The 16,984-nt window shown below is 38.4% G+C and overlaps 1 protein-coding gene across 3 annotated transcripts in view; it reads left to right on the forward strand.

Moving 5' to 3' along the window:
• Positions 1-16,984, forward strand: part of BABAM2 (BRISC and BRCA1 A complex member 2) — a 170,342-nt gene that overhangs the window by 144,541 nt on the left and 8,817 nt on the right. For all 3 annotated transcript variants that reach the window (XM_055816664.1, XM_055816666.1, XM_055816665.1), the window contains one exon: positions 4,235-4,388. In XM_055816664.1, coding sequence (XP_055672639.1) covers positions 4,235-4,388 — 154 coding nt within the window. The remainder of the gene's footprint in view (positions 1-4,234; positions 4,389-16,984) is intronic.

Consider the following 16,984-nt stretch of genomic DNA (forward strand, 5'->3'; position numbering starts at 1 on the left):
AATGAATCAGGATTTTGGCTTTAAGATAACTGGTTTGAATATATGTATGCATTATATGCTAACTAAGTCAAGAGAAGCAAAATTGTGTTACTTCTTGTTAGTTTCTTGTGTTTCAAAAAGAGAGCAACTTGAACTATTTATAAACTGTAATTAAGTTTCTTTACATCATGACTCATTCTCAACAAGCAAGTCCTTTTTCTTTTGCTTTCTTATGAACTGTGTGGGAAAATTAGGGTTCAATCACCAAAGAATTTACTCAATGCTTAATTACTCAAAACAGCCCTCCAAGTTCTGCTCCTGTCTTTCATAAAGACATGATTTTCCCCACACTATGGCTTTCTAAAACTTGACTTTTAAAAGATTATCTGTAAATTGTAACATAGGAGAAAGCAGTGTTTTACTATGGTATTGGCTTCTTTCTCCTCTGCTGCTTTCAGCTCCTCTTACATTAACAGTGTGATGCTTAGGAAAGCCAAAGTAAGAAATCATCAGGATTAAATTACTGCGAGCATGGAACTGAATTAGAAAGCTTTACTTTCCTGAATGAGCTAATTGTTTAAATTTTCCAAAGGAAATGTTTCTATTTCTGTGAGAGAGGGGGTAAATGGGACTTCCTCTGACATAATTTTCATTTCAAATCTGAGTTTGACAGCAAGATTTCTACCTTCATAACCAAATATTACTGCCTAACTGCATGACTTGTATAAGCTTGCTTGTTGAAGTGACTCACTTACGTAGATGAAGTTATTTTTAGGGAGATAATTTGCACTGTTTAGAAGAGAGGAAAAGAGGGAGAGAGTCCTACTAAGAGCTAGATCCCTCATTATAGTTTACAGAGCTCGTGAACCCAGCATCCAAGCAAAAGATGACTAAGCAAGGGGTCTATTGGTACTTTCAGGAATTTACAGACATGAGTCATCTGCTTATTTTCTGCAGACTTATCACCAGGGTACTTTGTGAGTCAGCTGTTATTTGGAAATAGTACTTGTATTCAACATGAATATGTTTCTGTAGTTCTTAGGTAACTAGCATGCCAAATCAGAGCAGGCTTTTACAGTTTGCTCAGTTCAGGTGTTGATTTACAAACATGGTGTGTTGGTTTTAATGTGAGGCATTTTTCATGGCAACGTGTAAGTGTTGTCTGGGATTTAATTATGATAACACCTTTGCCACCTTATGTATGGCATGAAGACATAAAGAAAAACTTTCTTTATTGACCTGTGCAACTGTGAGCAGAATTTGATCTTTTATCATCAAAGCACCTTGTTAGTGCTGATTACCAATGGTATTAACTTATTTTTCATGTATGATAAAACACTTCACCCCAAATCCAGGTACTCTGTGCACTCACAGCATCAATGGATGGGCATCCGTTGTGACGGAAGTGAGTTCTTGCCTTCCCTTCCTACTGCTGGAATAATAGCTGGCTACCTTGAGATATGTATAACACTTTACAGCTCAAGGCTATTTCCTGTTTACTGGTCTTTTAGGTGTGGTTGTGTTCCAGAATTAGGGACAGGTTTTTTTGCTCGGTCTGGCCTCATCTCACACCTTGTATAAAGGAAGCACTTGGGTTAGAAAAATGGGAGTTTGGCGATTTTTAGGTGAAGGGTAATGTTGGAAATAAAGGCAGATCAATTTTTTCAAAACTCTGCTTGCAGTTCAGGATGATACTGCTGTTGGTCAGGTGTGGATGCACAATTTTAAGTCTAATATGAATATCTGATTTAACAGTTTATAATATAAGTAATTCCAGTGCGGGTTTTGGTGGCTTTTCTGTAACGTTTTGGTGTTACTTCTGTAACAAATGGGAAGCGTCTCTGTAGTGAAAGTAATGTCTTGATTACCCATTTAAACAGTGTTTCTAGCGCTAGCTTAAGTGCAAACCTTTAGTTACAGGCAACGGGAAGAAAACTGCTGCTGCTTGCCCCCGTTCTGTATACAGAGGTTTTCAAAGGACAGTTAGTGAAAGTTAGAAAACCTCAAGTAAAAAGTTAAGTGTAAGGACTAAACTATTACTTGAGTGTTTTGCTAAAGTTTGTTATTCCTTTCACATGGTGATAGAATACACAAGTATGTGGAGTAGTTTTCCTTTAAGGAATTGGTACTTAAGAAGGAAGAAGATGCACTAGAGGAACAGAGTTTAAGCACTTGGAGCTGAAAAAGTGTATTTATAACATTAAAACAGAGAACCGGTCTCCTTACTTCATACTGTTTTCCACGGTGGAGTCCTTCAGAGGCTGTGGCACACATGTACCATCGGCAAGGGGGTGGTGCAGCGTGCTTGCTGATAAATGCCCTTGATACACCAATGTTTTTCAGGGTTGTTATTTAATAATCATGTTATAAAGAGGAATTTGGCAGAGCAATCTTTGAATCTAACCTTTGTTTCAGCAGTGATCTGCCCTCAAATTAGCAGAACTCTGCCCATGTCATTACCACCTAAGTGTCTGCTGGAAGCTGCTGTGTGAGCTGAGTCACCAGGACTCCGGGAGTTATCACGTGTAGCTCAGACACTGGGTCATGAACTGAGCAAACGCTGTCAGCCACAGTGATTTGTTGCATTTTGAGACTACGGCTAGAATATCACATTTGGCTTTGTGTACTTTATGGCTACAAATGGTTTTATGCATAGAGCTTGTGATTTAGGGGAAAGGGAGCTATGGTGTGGCTGATGCACATCCAAGAATTCAGACATGATTAGAAAAACTGAAAAATGAAGGAACCAGCAGGATGATAGCATGGGATTTGGAAAAATAAGACCTGTTTTACACTGATATCTTAGTTTGTGGGCAGAGATTTCAAAGGAAGTGCTGGAATCTCTACTCCATGGAGTATTCAAAAGTAGAAAATACAGTGCATTACCAAGCACACTGGAGGGGAGATCCTGTTCCAGCTAAGGATGGGTTTGGTCCTGTGATGTTCCCTTTGCTTTCTTCACATTCTGTTTGTCCTGATATTGCCACCTGCTTTGATTCCTACTGCAGCTATTACAACCTGTTTGTTAACTTAGGAGTCTTTCCTTCTCTTGAAAAAGGACTCTGAAGCCGCAAAGAAGGAATACTGAGAACTCAGCTTATATGAACGAATTATAGAATCTTATTAATTTATTTCACTCATGGCTACACCAATAGAAAAAAATATTTAAGATTTCCAGGGAGTTATTGTTCCATTGCAGAGTTCTTTCAGTGTGCAGAATTGAAGAATTGTGATTTGGAGGATAACAAAAAGTCCAGGCGTAGATGCTTTATAAATGAAGTCTACAACTTTAAAAGCCATGCACATTCCTCCGTTATTTTGGGTGTTAGATTAGACATTTAATGTAAACAATTCAAGTCTGTTCTCATAACTCAATTTAACTACAGATTCTGAAGCATCCTGAAAATAAAACTACACCAAGAAAATCTAAACTATAAACCTAACAATGAAAAAGTTAAGTTAAAAACCAGTTTCTGACCATATTATTAACTGTTGTAGACCATTTTGTTGCTCTGCCAGAGCTAGCTGATCATGAGACGGTGATAAGCAAGGAGAACTAAGAGGTTCTGATTTTTATTTTTAGTGAGATATTTTGGGTATTAATGACTTTGCAGTGTGTTTTTGGGTTTGTGGGGTTTTTTTGTCTAGCAGATGACAGCAAGTTGAGATCTTTTCCAACTCATGTGACTGACTCTTTCTACATCCTTTATAAAATCATTTAACGCTTTAGGCTTCAGACAGCTGTAAAATGAAAATGATAATGTTTTTTATGTCCATGGGAGCACTAAAATGAATTAACTAAAACAAAAAGATAAACCTGTTTCTTGAATGGAAACCATAAAAAATATATTTTGTGAATTTTTGAAAGAGGAAATTTCACTATAAAGGAGAATAACTTATGTTTGTTATTTAATAACAAAAAATAATCATGGTGTAAACATTAATATGATTGACATAGAAATACACTAACTAAACTTTTTTTAAAAGAATTTTAAAAAATTATGTACTTTACAAGAGTGTTTTGATAAAGCTTTGATAAATCCCATACAGCACTATGTTGGAATAATTACTTATAAGAAATGTAGAAGTATATCTAAAAGTAATCATCAATTTTGCATTTTCTGTCATCTTTAAATCAATACAGAGGAATGATATATTCCCAGGGGGAAAAAGGCAGGGGAAATGCAATGGTGTATTTTAATGACTCTTTTCTCTTTTCTTTTTTTTCTTTTTTTTTTTTTTTTTTTAATTTCAGTTGACCTGCCCCTGTATTTCCCTCGAGACCAACCAACCCTAACGTTTCAGTCAGTCTACCACTTCACTAACAGTGGCCAGCTGTACTCCCAGGCCCAGAAGAATTACCCTTACAGCCCCCGCTGGGATGGCAATGAAATGGCCAAGAGAGCAAAGTAAGTCAGATTCCTGTTTCCTACTAAATATTCCATTCGTACATGGTCATCTGTCAGTAGAAATTTCATGGATTTAACTGTACATTTCTGGCATTACAGAAGCTGAACCTGGTTTTGTTCTCATACAGTCCTAGTGTTCCCATATATGAGGGCAGACAGATGCTTTCTTAATCATGCTTATTACATTAGTGCCAGAGGACTGATCAAAAGATGACCCTTTCTGCTAGGCGTTGTATGGGCACAGAGTGGTGACAGTCTCTGCTCTGAAAAGCTTTCAGTCTAAGTAGACAAGATAGCCCCCAGCAGGAGTAATCTGCATGGTAGAAGTCAGTCAAGGTAACGCCGTGATTTTGTGTGGGTGTTGAGGGGACCCCGAAGGGAATCATGTGAGATGGAGAGAGCAAGGAAGAAAAACCTGAAAGGTATGGAATTAGGCTGTAGTAAAAAGAGATGGAGGAACAGGAGGAGGTAGAGCAAGCCACCGCCCTGGCATAGGAGGCAGTCCTATCAGAACTTGATAAAGTTATCTGAAAGTCTGAGTATCTTTCTATACTGCTTTTTTCTGTCGGCTGGGAACAGAGAATCTCTGACTTTCCTCTGCTGTTTTTCTGCAAGCCCTTGTTTCAGGCTGGGGAGACTCCACTTCAGTCCGAGCATCACCTTTAGTTACAGATGACAGGACAGCCTCTCCAGTGTGGTTCTGCTGCAAGGGCAAGCTGCCGTGGGCAGGGGTGCCCCTCTTGTGTACCAGATATCACCCCTCTCTTCTAATGAAGCAAACCAGGTTTTACCTGAATGGAGCAAAGGCCTTGCTGCAGTATTGTGATTCTGCGAAGTGTAAAAATGTTAGAACAGCGAGAGACTTAAGTAGGCTGATTATCAGTTGTTCGGTGTGCAAAGGCATCAAACTGCATAAATAACAAGGCATATTGGGATGAACATTTTGAATGACAATCAGAAGATTAAATTAGCAAAGACGCGTAAATAAGAATCGAATGAAAATAGTTCAAGCTGAGTAAATCAAATGAATGGCATGGTCAGAGACTGTAATTTGGAAATGATGGAAGCAAACAACAATTGACTGAAGCATTTGCAGATTTTATACTAATTTAAATTTTATGGAGGGCATCAAGTAACATTTGATTTTGGATTTTGATGCATTGTAGTAGAATATTTGGTTTTGGTAGTATTCGGTTTTACTACCATACCGTCTAGGAGAGCCGTTTCTTGATCAAATATGATTTTTTGGGTTTTGGTAGGCTTGTTTCTTTTCTCTAACAGTATATTATGAGGATTTTGTTGGAAAAGAAAATAAAAGAAAAAGAAACAATAACTGGAAGCATTACTGTGGCTTTTTTAATAACAGTACTACAAAATGCATTTCTTTTGCAGCTGGAAGCTTACAAGTACCTATGTGCTGTCTGCTAAGTGCATTCATTTATGTGGGTGTATACAAATGGACTTCTCTGCTCTGCACTTGAAATTCAGAAGTATTATAACAGTTCTTTTAGAAAGCACTAAATGTGTACACTTACTATCACATGTACATTTTGTGAGGTTATTCACTCTTATGTTTGAGCCTTTGCATTTAAGTTGTACAGTGGATACGTAATATGAGAAAGTTGATGAGAAGCGGGGGAAGAAAGTATGCTGCAATGTCTGAAATAACTATCATTGAGCTGCAAAGAGACAGAGAAGCTGCTCTAGTTAAAAGCGCTTTGCTTGCAGGAACAACTAGTGATTCCTGAGTAGGTACCATAAATAAATCTGTGTGGAGAAAAGTATGATGTTATGATACGTGTTAGCATATTTTAAGAAAGATTTTAACACAATTGAGCACCTTATGTAAACAGCATTTAAAAATATTTGCTGGGGCTTCTTAGAATAGAACACATAGCTTGTTGTGTTGAATTTCTATTTTTTGCATTCTACTTTATTTTTACCGTAGCCATGTTATGGATCAAGTATATGGGAATATATATAGATATATAGGAAAACGTTCTAATTAAATATATTAGTTTAAGCACCACATCAAACATCCCAAATGAAAACAGAAAAGAAGGATACATGACTTAGCCTGTAGAAGCAATGTAATCCTGCTCAGCTGAAGTAAATTTAGCCCTGGATAAATCAGAGACAACTTGTTTGTGCTCCTAAATACTGTCTGTTAGGTTTTGCTTATATGTAGTCTTTTCCCCTCTTAGCCAAATGGTCCCCCAAGTGCTTAGCATCCTTTGAGACAAAAGAAGCTCTGTTTATCTTCTGGCTCTACTTTTCTAGGGCCACAGGGTCTCCCACTTGATGTTCTGGTATCTGACCAAATTCTCTGCCCTTAATTCTCAGGCACTTGAGAGATCAGTTTACACCATCTCCCTTACTGTGACTTAGGACACCATCAAGGACAACTTTTGCTTGCCCTTGCACTGACTGGGTTCATTAGCTGTCTTAGTTCTGTACTGAAGGAAGCATGTATACCTCATTGCTTTATAGGATGTAGAAGCACCACTAAGTTTGAAATGGCATCAGCCAGAGATTTCCTCATCCTGGAATCCTTGCCTCTGTTTTCAGCAGCTCAACACAGCCTGCTTATTCATGGGCAGAGCTGTTGTAAGTTCATGCCAAAGGGACTTTGATTCTGTGCCCAGGTTTCTCCCAGGGTTGTGGGGTGGGGTTTTTTTTCGTTTTTTTCCAACAGGTGAGCCCATCTAATTCCTTCAAGTCAGGGGCTAAACTTGAAAGTCTTGGTATCCTTGCTTATCTTTGTGGCCCCCAGCAGAAGTAGGCATCTCTTTTGAAGTTAGGACTTAACCCTTTGCTGTAGCCTTGAGGCAATCAGTAGTAACTATAAGCAGGAGCAAAATTAATCCCCTAAAATACATACATACAGAAGTAGATTGTATGCACTCACACTTAGACACATAGCACCTAAATCTAAAAGGCAAATTTTCAAATCAGAGTATCAGTTTAGCAGGATCTTTTTCATTCACAGAGAAAAACCGCTCGTGTTCTTGCTGAAGTAACTGGACCAATTTATGCCTGTCTGATAAAGTCCACAAAATCGAGTTTCTCTTTGTCTGTGTCCTTTTAAGCATTTTTTTAAATCACCTGGCTCCTTTGAGGCCCACTGAGGTAGATTCCTCACTGAGAGATAGCATCTGGTAACTGAAGCTTGCTATTGTCTTAGCCCAGGGTTTGCCCTCTGGCTTGATTTAATTCTAAGGGACGAATCAAGTCCCCATTAAATAATGTGATTCCAAATGCCTCCAGATTGTTTGTTTCTCAACTAAACACAAAATTTTAACCTGTTCATCCAGCTAGAAACAGGGAAACCAAAAATATTAGCATTTTCTTACAAGCTGCCGAGATGCTGTTTCCTCTCAGTTCACATCCCAGGCTTTGCCTCTCTTAGGTCGTTTATTTATATGTCTGTGGCCTCCTGCGTAAGCAGCTTCTCTGAAAGATTTGGTCCTAAAATACAATAGCAAGCCTAAGAAAATACAGCAAATTATGGAAAGTTAGCAGCCTTGTTTGTGGTGTACGTGTGAAGTAAAACATCTCTGTGCGGTTTCCATGGGAAAGCTCTCTTGTTTTTTGCTTAAATAGGCATTCAAGTGTACATAAATGGAGTCTTTAAAGAACATGCAGACTCTCAGCCTGGGATACTGTAAATAAAGCTTGTTTGTTTATACAAATTCAGTTCAGTTCTTAGATGCACTCTGGCCCCATTTCTGTCTGACCCAGTGCTGCTAGGTAGACTTAGGTTATATACTTCAGGGAAAGCAAGTCAAGACTCAGTTTACTCTTTTATCCTACATAGATCCACCTACTCGTCATTAAAAATAACAGGAGGAGGGAAAACTGGTACCACAATAAAAAGTTGTTCCAAGGGTTCATATTCTTCCTTTCGAGGTGGCTGATAAGACTGGTTTCCGAATAACAGTGTCGTCCCTGGCCATTCACTGGTGTTTGCTGATGAATGTGGTGTTAATTTTACATATCCCTCAGGGCTCTGTGAGGGTGAAAGCTTAAAAGGGCTCAAGTGCTCTCAACTATATATTGGCTGTCGCTCTGCCATAAGGTCAAGTGCAGCTTAAGATCATACGCAGACGCATCTTGTGTGAGCTACATACCTATCACCAGTGTGGCTGCAGTATGCTTTGTGCTCAGCACAAGCCTGCGGTGATTAGAAAGTGTCAGGCTGGTGCACTGGGCCGTAGCATTTTCAGCCTCAGCGATACCTTTTCCTTGAGTATCATCAAATTAGAAGTTGTGTGTCATGTGAAGATGCTAGCTGCTATTTGGCCAGAATGGTTGCTCTAAGTTTCTGTTCCCTGGTAAGGAGAGGAAGTGCATTTTTTGGTCTAATAAAAGGATATTTGGAAAAAAGGGGACAATTGTGTTGCTCTTTAGACAAACTCAGTTGTAATATGTCAAGACTTGCTCTTGTATTCAGTAAATTTTGACTGCCCTAACGTTTTGTTTGGGGGTTTTTTAATATTATTATTTTGACACTGACCAGTTTTTCAACTCATCCATTTTGTATTATAAAGTCATAATTCTTTCACGTTTAAAACAGAATATCTATTATTACATTTTGGATTCTTTTAAAGTAACAAGTTTCTCTGTTTCCATGAAACCTTTGTTTTCTCCTGTGCTACCTTGAATCTTGCTGTAAAGTTTACCCGTAAACATTGCACCTTTCTTATAATCTTCTCTCCTTAAGAAGTGTAATTAAGGTAATAAACCATTTGTTGTTATTTGGTTTGTATTTCAGTATTTTCCCTTCTTATTCATAAAAAGTAACAAATTGTGTTTGCATGTAGATTTCCAAAAACTAGCTTGTTTGCATTTATATATACTCTCCTCACAAAGCTTTTTTTGTCTTTGGCTCTGTCACACGTTACCTTAAACTTAAAAAGAAATTTAGAACAATGAGAATAGGGAACAGAAGCAGAAAAAATAGGGACATCACCCTTCCCTAAGCGCGTGTGTGTGAACATTTGCAAGGCTCAGAGGATTCTTTCTGGAGAAGAGCATCAGGGTAGGTACAAATGGAGGGGTGAGGTGCTGAGATGGGTTGTTTGTTGAACTCTTTGGTTTTCAATAGTCTCACATCAGCAATGGAATAAAAGTGATTGCCTTTGCTGAAATAGAGTAAAGCTGACATTTTATTGCTACTGTTGGGCCCTTTTTCAGAACACAAAAGGGCCAATAGGCTGTGGCAGCTATAGTGAGAAGAGATGTGGCGACCGGGCCGTCTGAAGCTTACGAAGAAGTTAATTTGATTTTATAGGTCATTAAATCAAAACTCTGATTTTCTGTGGGAGTGTCAGCTGATCAGAATTATATGTGGAAAAGTAGAAAGGCGAATGGAAAAAATATGGTTTTAAAATACTTAATGATTACATTTATCCTTGTAGCATGTTCTGCAGTTAACTTGCCAGCAAACCTTAGTAACAAAATTATTTTGATTGTAAGATATAATAAGCACAGTAGATACAACTTTTAATTAGAATTTTCCTAGAATGTTATTTTATTTTTACATTGTTCCTCTGCATACACTACAGAGTACAGTGCATACACATGATAGTTGCACTTCTTGACTCGTATTTTTCATGTACTTTTCTTTAAATGTCTCCTTGGATAATTAAGTCTGACTCTTAAGTTATGGTATGTTAGTTTCTGACAGGTGCCTGCCAGGGATCTTCAGTGCTGTCATGCATTATGTGGATTTCAGCCAAGACAGAAGGGCCTGGGTATTTGTTTCTGGTCACTTCTCATTAAAGCTTTGACTGTGGGAAAAGAAAAACAACTATTTTAAAGATGAGGAGTATAGTTGTTATAGGAAGGCAACTAGTTTTTCTGTGGTTTTATATAGACATTATGTATATGTGTGAACTGTACATATATGAGTTATGATATGTAGTAAATCTTCCTGAGAAAAAGTTTCTCATATTTTGACAAGAGAATTGCAAAGAAGAGATTGGAGGAGTTGGCTTGGTAGAAGTGGATTATAATAACACTTTGCTGGAAGACAACTGCTTTGTAGGAATTAAAGGCTAGAATTTAACATAGGTGGTTCCTAGATAACCAGGGTTAGGTGGCGTTCTGGAAATAGTATGACAAACCGTCTGATTTGGCTTGGCTAGAGAACTCCATTATATGTTTAAAAGCTGCTAGATCTATATTAGAGCATGGAATTACAGTTAGGAGCTGATGCAAAGAAATTTCCTCACTTGCTTGACAGAAAAGGGTAGAGAAAAATGTGGTTTTGGAAGGAGCTGTGGTTTAATAGCCCAGATAAATACTGTTGCTTGATCAGTTACAAAACAAACAGCTAGGTAAAAGTAGTAGGTGAGTTCCATGGTCTTGTCTTTTGGGTAGTATTTATAATTGCTCTGTTAAACACAAAGAACGGTCATACTAGTCAAATTCAACATTCATTTAGCCCCCCATCAGGTCTCTATCTACAGGCAGTAGCCAGTGCCTGTGGAGGAGCATGGCAGAGCATGTAGTCATATTTTCCTGGCATGTTCTACCCTCTTCAAGGATTTCTATATCCAGAATTGATTCCTTCTGTTTGATTTCTTTTTGAACCCACATCATAACATCACAAAATTCTGTGGCAATGGATTGCACAGATAATGTGTGGTGTGCAGCTTTGTTGGCTTTCTGCATTCCTACCTCCTACCAGCTCCAGTTGTTTCCTTCTAGCTCTTGTATGAAAAGAGGCAGTGAATAAATAATCCACTGATCCCCTCCACAAACTTTGATTTTATGAACCTTTTCACATCTCTTCTGTTCATCTTTTCTCTCCTGCTCTGCTCACTTATTCCTTCTACAAAACTTTTCCGTGTTTCTCATCGCCTTTGTCCTGCTTGTTTATCCCTTTACTATTTTTGTCATATTCTTTCCAAGACAGGGAACTGCATGTTTACTTATGGTACATTCAACATGCATTTATATGGTGACGTGGTGATATTGTCTGGTTTTCTCTTTATTCCAGTTCTAATAACATCTGCTTTGGTTTTCTGCTTACAACGGAAGGTTACACTGACATTTTAGCCTCAAGATCTCCTTACTATCTGTTTCTCAGAGCCTGTGGGGTTTTTGTATGTAAAATTAAGTATTTTTCCTCACATATCTGCCCTTCACTTTTGTCAATACTGACTTTTCACCTGGTATGTTATCTCCCAGTCTCTCAGTGCTGTAAGAACCATCTGTAGTTCCTCATAATTGTGCCTCATCTTTCCTTCCCTGACTAAATTGTTAGCATTAGCATCTTTGCCATCTTCTTTTGCTCACTTTTGTAGTTCGTGTAGGAGTATGTTGAACAACACAGGTCAAAACACCCATTTATGTGCAGTTCTCAGGTGACTCCACCCTAATAGCACTCATCATTCATTCCTATCTTTTTTTTTTTTTCCTTATCTTGACCTGCCATTTATCCACTCATGGATCTTTTCTCCTGCTGTGGTAATTCATTTTTTTAAAAGCCTTTGAAAAACCTTCCCAAGTGCCTGTAGAAAGGTCGAGCAGTGTGTGTCACTTGAATCTTTCTTGTCCACATGTTTTCAGTACCTTAAGAAAATAAGAGATTTATGAAGCATAAGCTTGGTTCCTACCTAATATATCATAATTACTCAAATCCACTATTTCTGGGCTTTTTATAAATTTATGGTTTCTTATAACAGTCTCTATTAATTTGTAAAGTACAGACCTGAGATTTACTGGTCCACAGTTCCCTCCTCCCAGACCTTATTTTAACTGACATCACACTTCTCTGGTACCAAGCTGTTTAAGCAGGAGGTTACAAGCTGTTTAAGAGTTTAACTTTCTCACACTTGAGTTTCTCTGGCACTCAGGTGTGAACATAATCTGGGCCTGCTAATTTGCTTATATGTGTTTTGTTGATTTGTTAGTTACCTTTTTGGCTGACAGTTGAGTCAGATCTTTCGATACATCCCTCGGAAAGCAGGGTTCTGCTATGGCAGCCTCCTTAAGCACCTCCACAGTGAACTCGGATTTCCATTTATTCCTTGTGACTTTTTTTCTTCTGCGCGTTCTTTTCACTTTCTGACTGGCTCTTATACTGTTTGAGAAGTTTTAGTTTGGAGGACCACAGCTGATTTGTTCCTCAAAATAATTTTTTATCTGCTTTCTCTGCTTTTACCTGTAAGTGTTAAGGTTTGTTTCTGTCTGCTTTCCCCATTTGGAGAGGTGTCTGACCTTTTAAGAATATCCTCTTACTTCTAATAGCAAGCATATATCTTTTTAAATAGCAAAGAGAAATAACTTATTTAATATGTTTTATATAATCACAGATGTGTGGCATCTCATCCCTTTCCTTCTGACTGGTTTGTCCTAATGAATATCCAAGGAGGTTTCTTTTATGTTTTGGTATGTTGCCTTCGGCCCCGGTTGATAAGCAATCTGGCAAAGCAAAGCGGATGGCATGATGAAATCAGTACTTTCACCTGCAAGCAAACTTTGTTTTCAGGGATGCTGGTTGTCAGACTCGTTATGGATGCATCTGTGGTATAACCCTTCATTTCTGCCTCTGAAGTACAATTAAGGAATTCAATAATCTCTTAAAGATCATTCAAATTCTATTATTACTTCTGTGATCTCCTCTCTTCTTAAGTCTCTACACTTGTTCTTTCCTTACAAGCCTCACTCCTCAATGCGGTTTTGCCCAGTCTTCTCTGCTTTCTCCTACTTATATCATCTCTCCTTTCCCCCCCTCCTTATTTCATCTCATTCTTCACCCTGCCTTTTATACTTAGAATTCTGAGATTCCTAGTTGCATCTTGTCTGGCATTGACTCTCTCCTTCAAATCTATGAAATAATTTGCTAGATAATTGCTCTCCAACAGCAGAGTTGACCATGCACTTACGTAGCCTAGATGGGAGGAAGTACTAAGTGTCTTGAATAAACAGTATCTCTTTAAGAAGTTAACCTTTACCTGGAGTGGAAAAATATGGCTATGGCACTTGAGCAAATAGGAAAAATAGAGCAGGCTTGTTGCACTGTACCTCATAGGACTGGAAATTTCCTCCGAATTAGCACTGTATTTAAAAAAGACTGTATGAAGATTGAATTTTTCCGTGATGACCTTGGAATATCATTCTCATGATCCACTGGTAAGGAAGTGGAGTGACCATGCTGTGACAGGGATATTCCAGTGCCCCCTTCGCTAACACCTGCTACCCCAGCACTGAGTAATACCCGGGGGGAAAATGGAAGTTAAGAAAGCAGAAGCAAAATTCGCTATGATCTAAGACCACAAGCCTTCATCTGACTGAAGCAAGTCTATTTCTGTACATTGTGGAGAAGGTGAAGGAAGTGAAGTGTTTATCTCTTGAACTGGCAAGCAGAAAGCATCGATAAAACTGTTTCAAAATGAGAGGTTCATTTTGCTTTGTATGCTTTGGGACCCTTAGAGCCGCTGTGTCTGTGCAATATACACCTTTGTAAACTTCCAAATATCTGTATCAGAAACCTGTGAGAGGATAAATCCCAGAATCTTAATTTCCAGATGATTCTGAAAAACTGCTTGCATAGTTCCTGGCCTTGGTCTGTATGCCCTGATTATGTCCAGTAGCTGTAATTTTTATCTGTAATTGTCAGCAAAGGCCTGTATGTTTGGGAGCACATATATTCTTGGAACCAAAGTTACCATCTTTTGCAGAGTGATGATGCTACTTGTGCTGCCACTTTAAAATAAACATTAATTGCCAGCCTACATAATGATCTATAGTCCTGGCTCTGCAGCAGTTCCCTAGATCTCTATATTTTGCCTTTGGTCTGGTTGTTGTATTTATGGGAGTTTTGTGATTTGAACAGATTGTCAAGATTCATTTTTGTTTATGGTAAGTTGGGCACCAAAGTTGTCTTAACTTTTACGGCAGAACTATGTTGAATTCTTGACTTTATTTATAAAAACAATCAATATCAAAGTTTTTTGGAACAGGCACACAAATGTATAACCAAATGAAAATGTTAGGTTTTATTTCTGTTTGCTTCATGTGGAGTAAAGCCACCTGTTACTTATGCCATCAGCAAACCATTGAAAAACATGTCTAAATATAACCATTTCTTGTACCTTTCTGTGTGACTTGAATCTGAAATGGTAATAACGCCAACAAGAACTAACAGAAGAAAAAGACAATGTTAATAAAATACAGAAAACAGCTTTTGGACATGAGTGAATTTCAGTGTTTAAACTTCAGATGTGTACTTAGTTTCACTAGTTGTACTACTTCTGTTTCCTGTTATGGTTTTGGTAGCACATGTTTGGTTTGGTTTGTAATTCTAGAGATGACTTTCAGTCATGTAATATTTTGAACCGAGCTGAAGGCAACAGTATTTCTTAAAAGACTTGCATTTTGATGGCTGCCCACTGCAGACCTCCAGCTATCCTGGTGCTTGATTACTGTTCTGTCTATTGGCCTGGCTGCACAGTCAGTGCCTTGTTGTAAACTGGCAGGTAGAAGTGGGCATAGGAAGCTTACTACACTCCTTGTAGGTAAATTGCAGCAACAGGAGGTAGAGAGAGAGAAATATTAGAAGCGGAAGAGAGATTATGTGATGAATTCGTTTGGCACCCAGGAAAAAAAAAATTGCTAGCAGCATAATGGCATTGTGCACTGACTCCTTTCTACATTTGTGTGTTTAGCCAGTTACAGTAGCAGTAATTTAAGAACCATTGTGTTGCTGTTGTATCAACACTTCAGATGTTTGCTTGGCATCGCCCGTTTTGGAGATGTATAAAATGGAAAACTGTGTAGACATTGTGTTTCACGTAAAAGCAAAATATTTGCTATAGATAAAACTGCCTAGTAAGGAAATTATAAACCACATCCCAAAGAGCATGCCATCAAGAAGTTTAGTTTAGAAACATGAATATGTGCCAAGTATTGTTACATATATTTGAAGCGATACAGAAATCCTGGAAGGTACCTTTATTGTCCTGCTGCTATGCTTGGGTAAGTTTTAGTGATGTTTGGATTTGAACAGTGGTTTAGAAACGCTGCTACCTCTCCAGTGCCTAACCCATGCCGTAATAGTCCTGATTTTCATTAGCTCCTGAGCCTTTGCCACTTGGCGCCCGGCCCTGTCGCCGGCCCGCCTGCTACAGCCTGATTCTGGCTGCGCAACCAAAGGGTGGAGTGCTGAGAACGATTTGTCACTTCAGTCGTTGTAGTATCTTAGATCTGGAGAGAATGGTAATTTGTTTTAACAACTATTTTCTCCTAATAGAGGTGTCGTAAAATGTCTAGCACAGAATTAATCTCCTGTTAGCCCATACTTATCCCAAAGCAGGAGGCTGGGTTATTCTGCTCTGCCGTGAGTGATCGTGTATCTTTAGCCTGGTGAGGAATGCTGTGGAAGTGCCCGTGAATAAACAGACAACATGGTTCACCCGATGGAAATATGGTTTTAATGCATTATATGTAGTAAAAATAGCAAAGAGGTTTATATGTCTTGCATCTTGAGTTTACAAGGAAAAACCTATGCCTCAAACGTTGGCATGAGGCCCGTTAAAAGAATGGGCTTTCAGCAGGCTACCACACTTCTGCACTCAGCCCTTGCTGAGTGCAAGGTATAGAGATGCAGGAGGAGGGTATAACCACCTGTTAAGGACCTAGTGAGCACTCATATGGAATATGACCTAAAATGCATACCCACTACTGAAATTAATGTAACAATTTATATATGTAAGTTCCTTTTGTTAATTAGTATTGATAGTCTTGAATTAGATAGCTCCTGACAAATGGAATATTAAAAGAAAACAATTATATATAAAAAAAAGAAAGGTTGGCATCTTTGATTTTGTTCTGTCATAAACAGTGAATCCTAGAGAGTTTGGAGAGTTACAGTAAATCTCTTCTACACAGGAGATGAATTATTAGGGGTTCCATAAAGCAAACCAGCTGGCTGTGCCTGTACAGTCACGGGAGGACAAATCCTCTTGTCTGGCACCCAAAAGGGATTGTTGTAGGTGTTCATTATTTTCAAAACAAGCTTTCACTGTGTCAAAACAAGTTGCAACAGGAACGTAAAAATACAAAAGTGCTCTACATTTGTATGTATGCTCTGTGCAAAAATACTTCGTACTTCAAAAAGTGCATAATCAGGTGACATTGATAAAGCCTGGAGAAGCTCTTTTATAATTCTAACATGGCTATGCTGTTGAAATAATTTATATAACAAGATTTTATTGCAAAGTGTCAGCATAATAATACTAGTCTGGGAGGCATAGGTCAAAGACCTCAAGAAGCCTCAGGCTGTCCTTTACTCTGACCTACGCCCTTCTTAATTCCTGTTTTCACCTGATTTAATTGGAAAAGGGGAGAACATTGCTATTCTAGCTAATTTATGAAGATCAGTCGTCTGTGGACCGGATTTTTTTCTGTCAGGATTCTGTGGATTTGAAGAAACTTGTAGATGTCTTGCAGCAGTTCCTTTAGGGTGCAGAAGGAAAGGAATATGGGATGTGAAGTGATGCAAATCCTAGAGCTGCAACTCTAAAAGAAATGGACAGCAGCTGGGGCAAATGCCTGGGATTCTCAGCTGTGTCTAATATGGCTGA

The sequence above is a fragment of the Falco peregrinus genome, chromosome 11, assembly GCF_023634155.1.
Source record: "Falco peregrinus isolate bFalPer1 chromosome 11, bFalPer1.pri, whole genome shotgun sequence".
Taxonomy (NCBI): domain Eukaryota; kingdom Metazoa; phylum Chordata; class Aves; order Falconiformes; family Falconidae; genus Falco; species Falco peregrinus.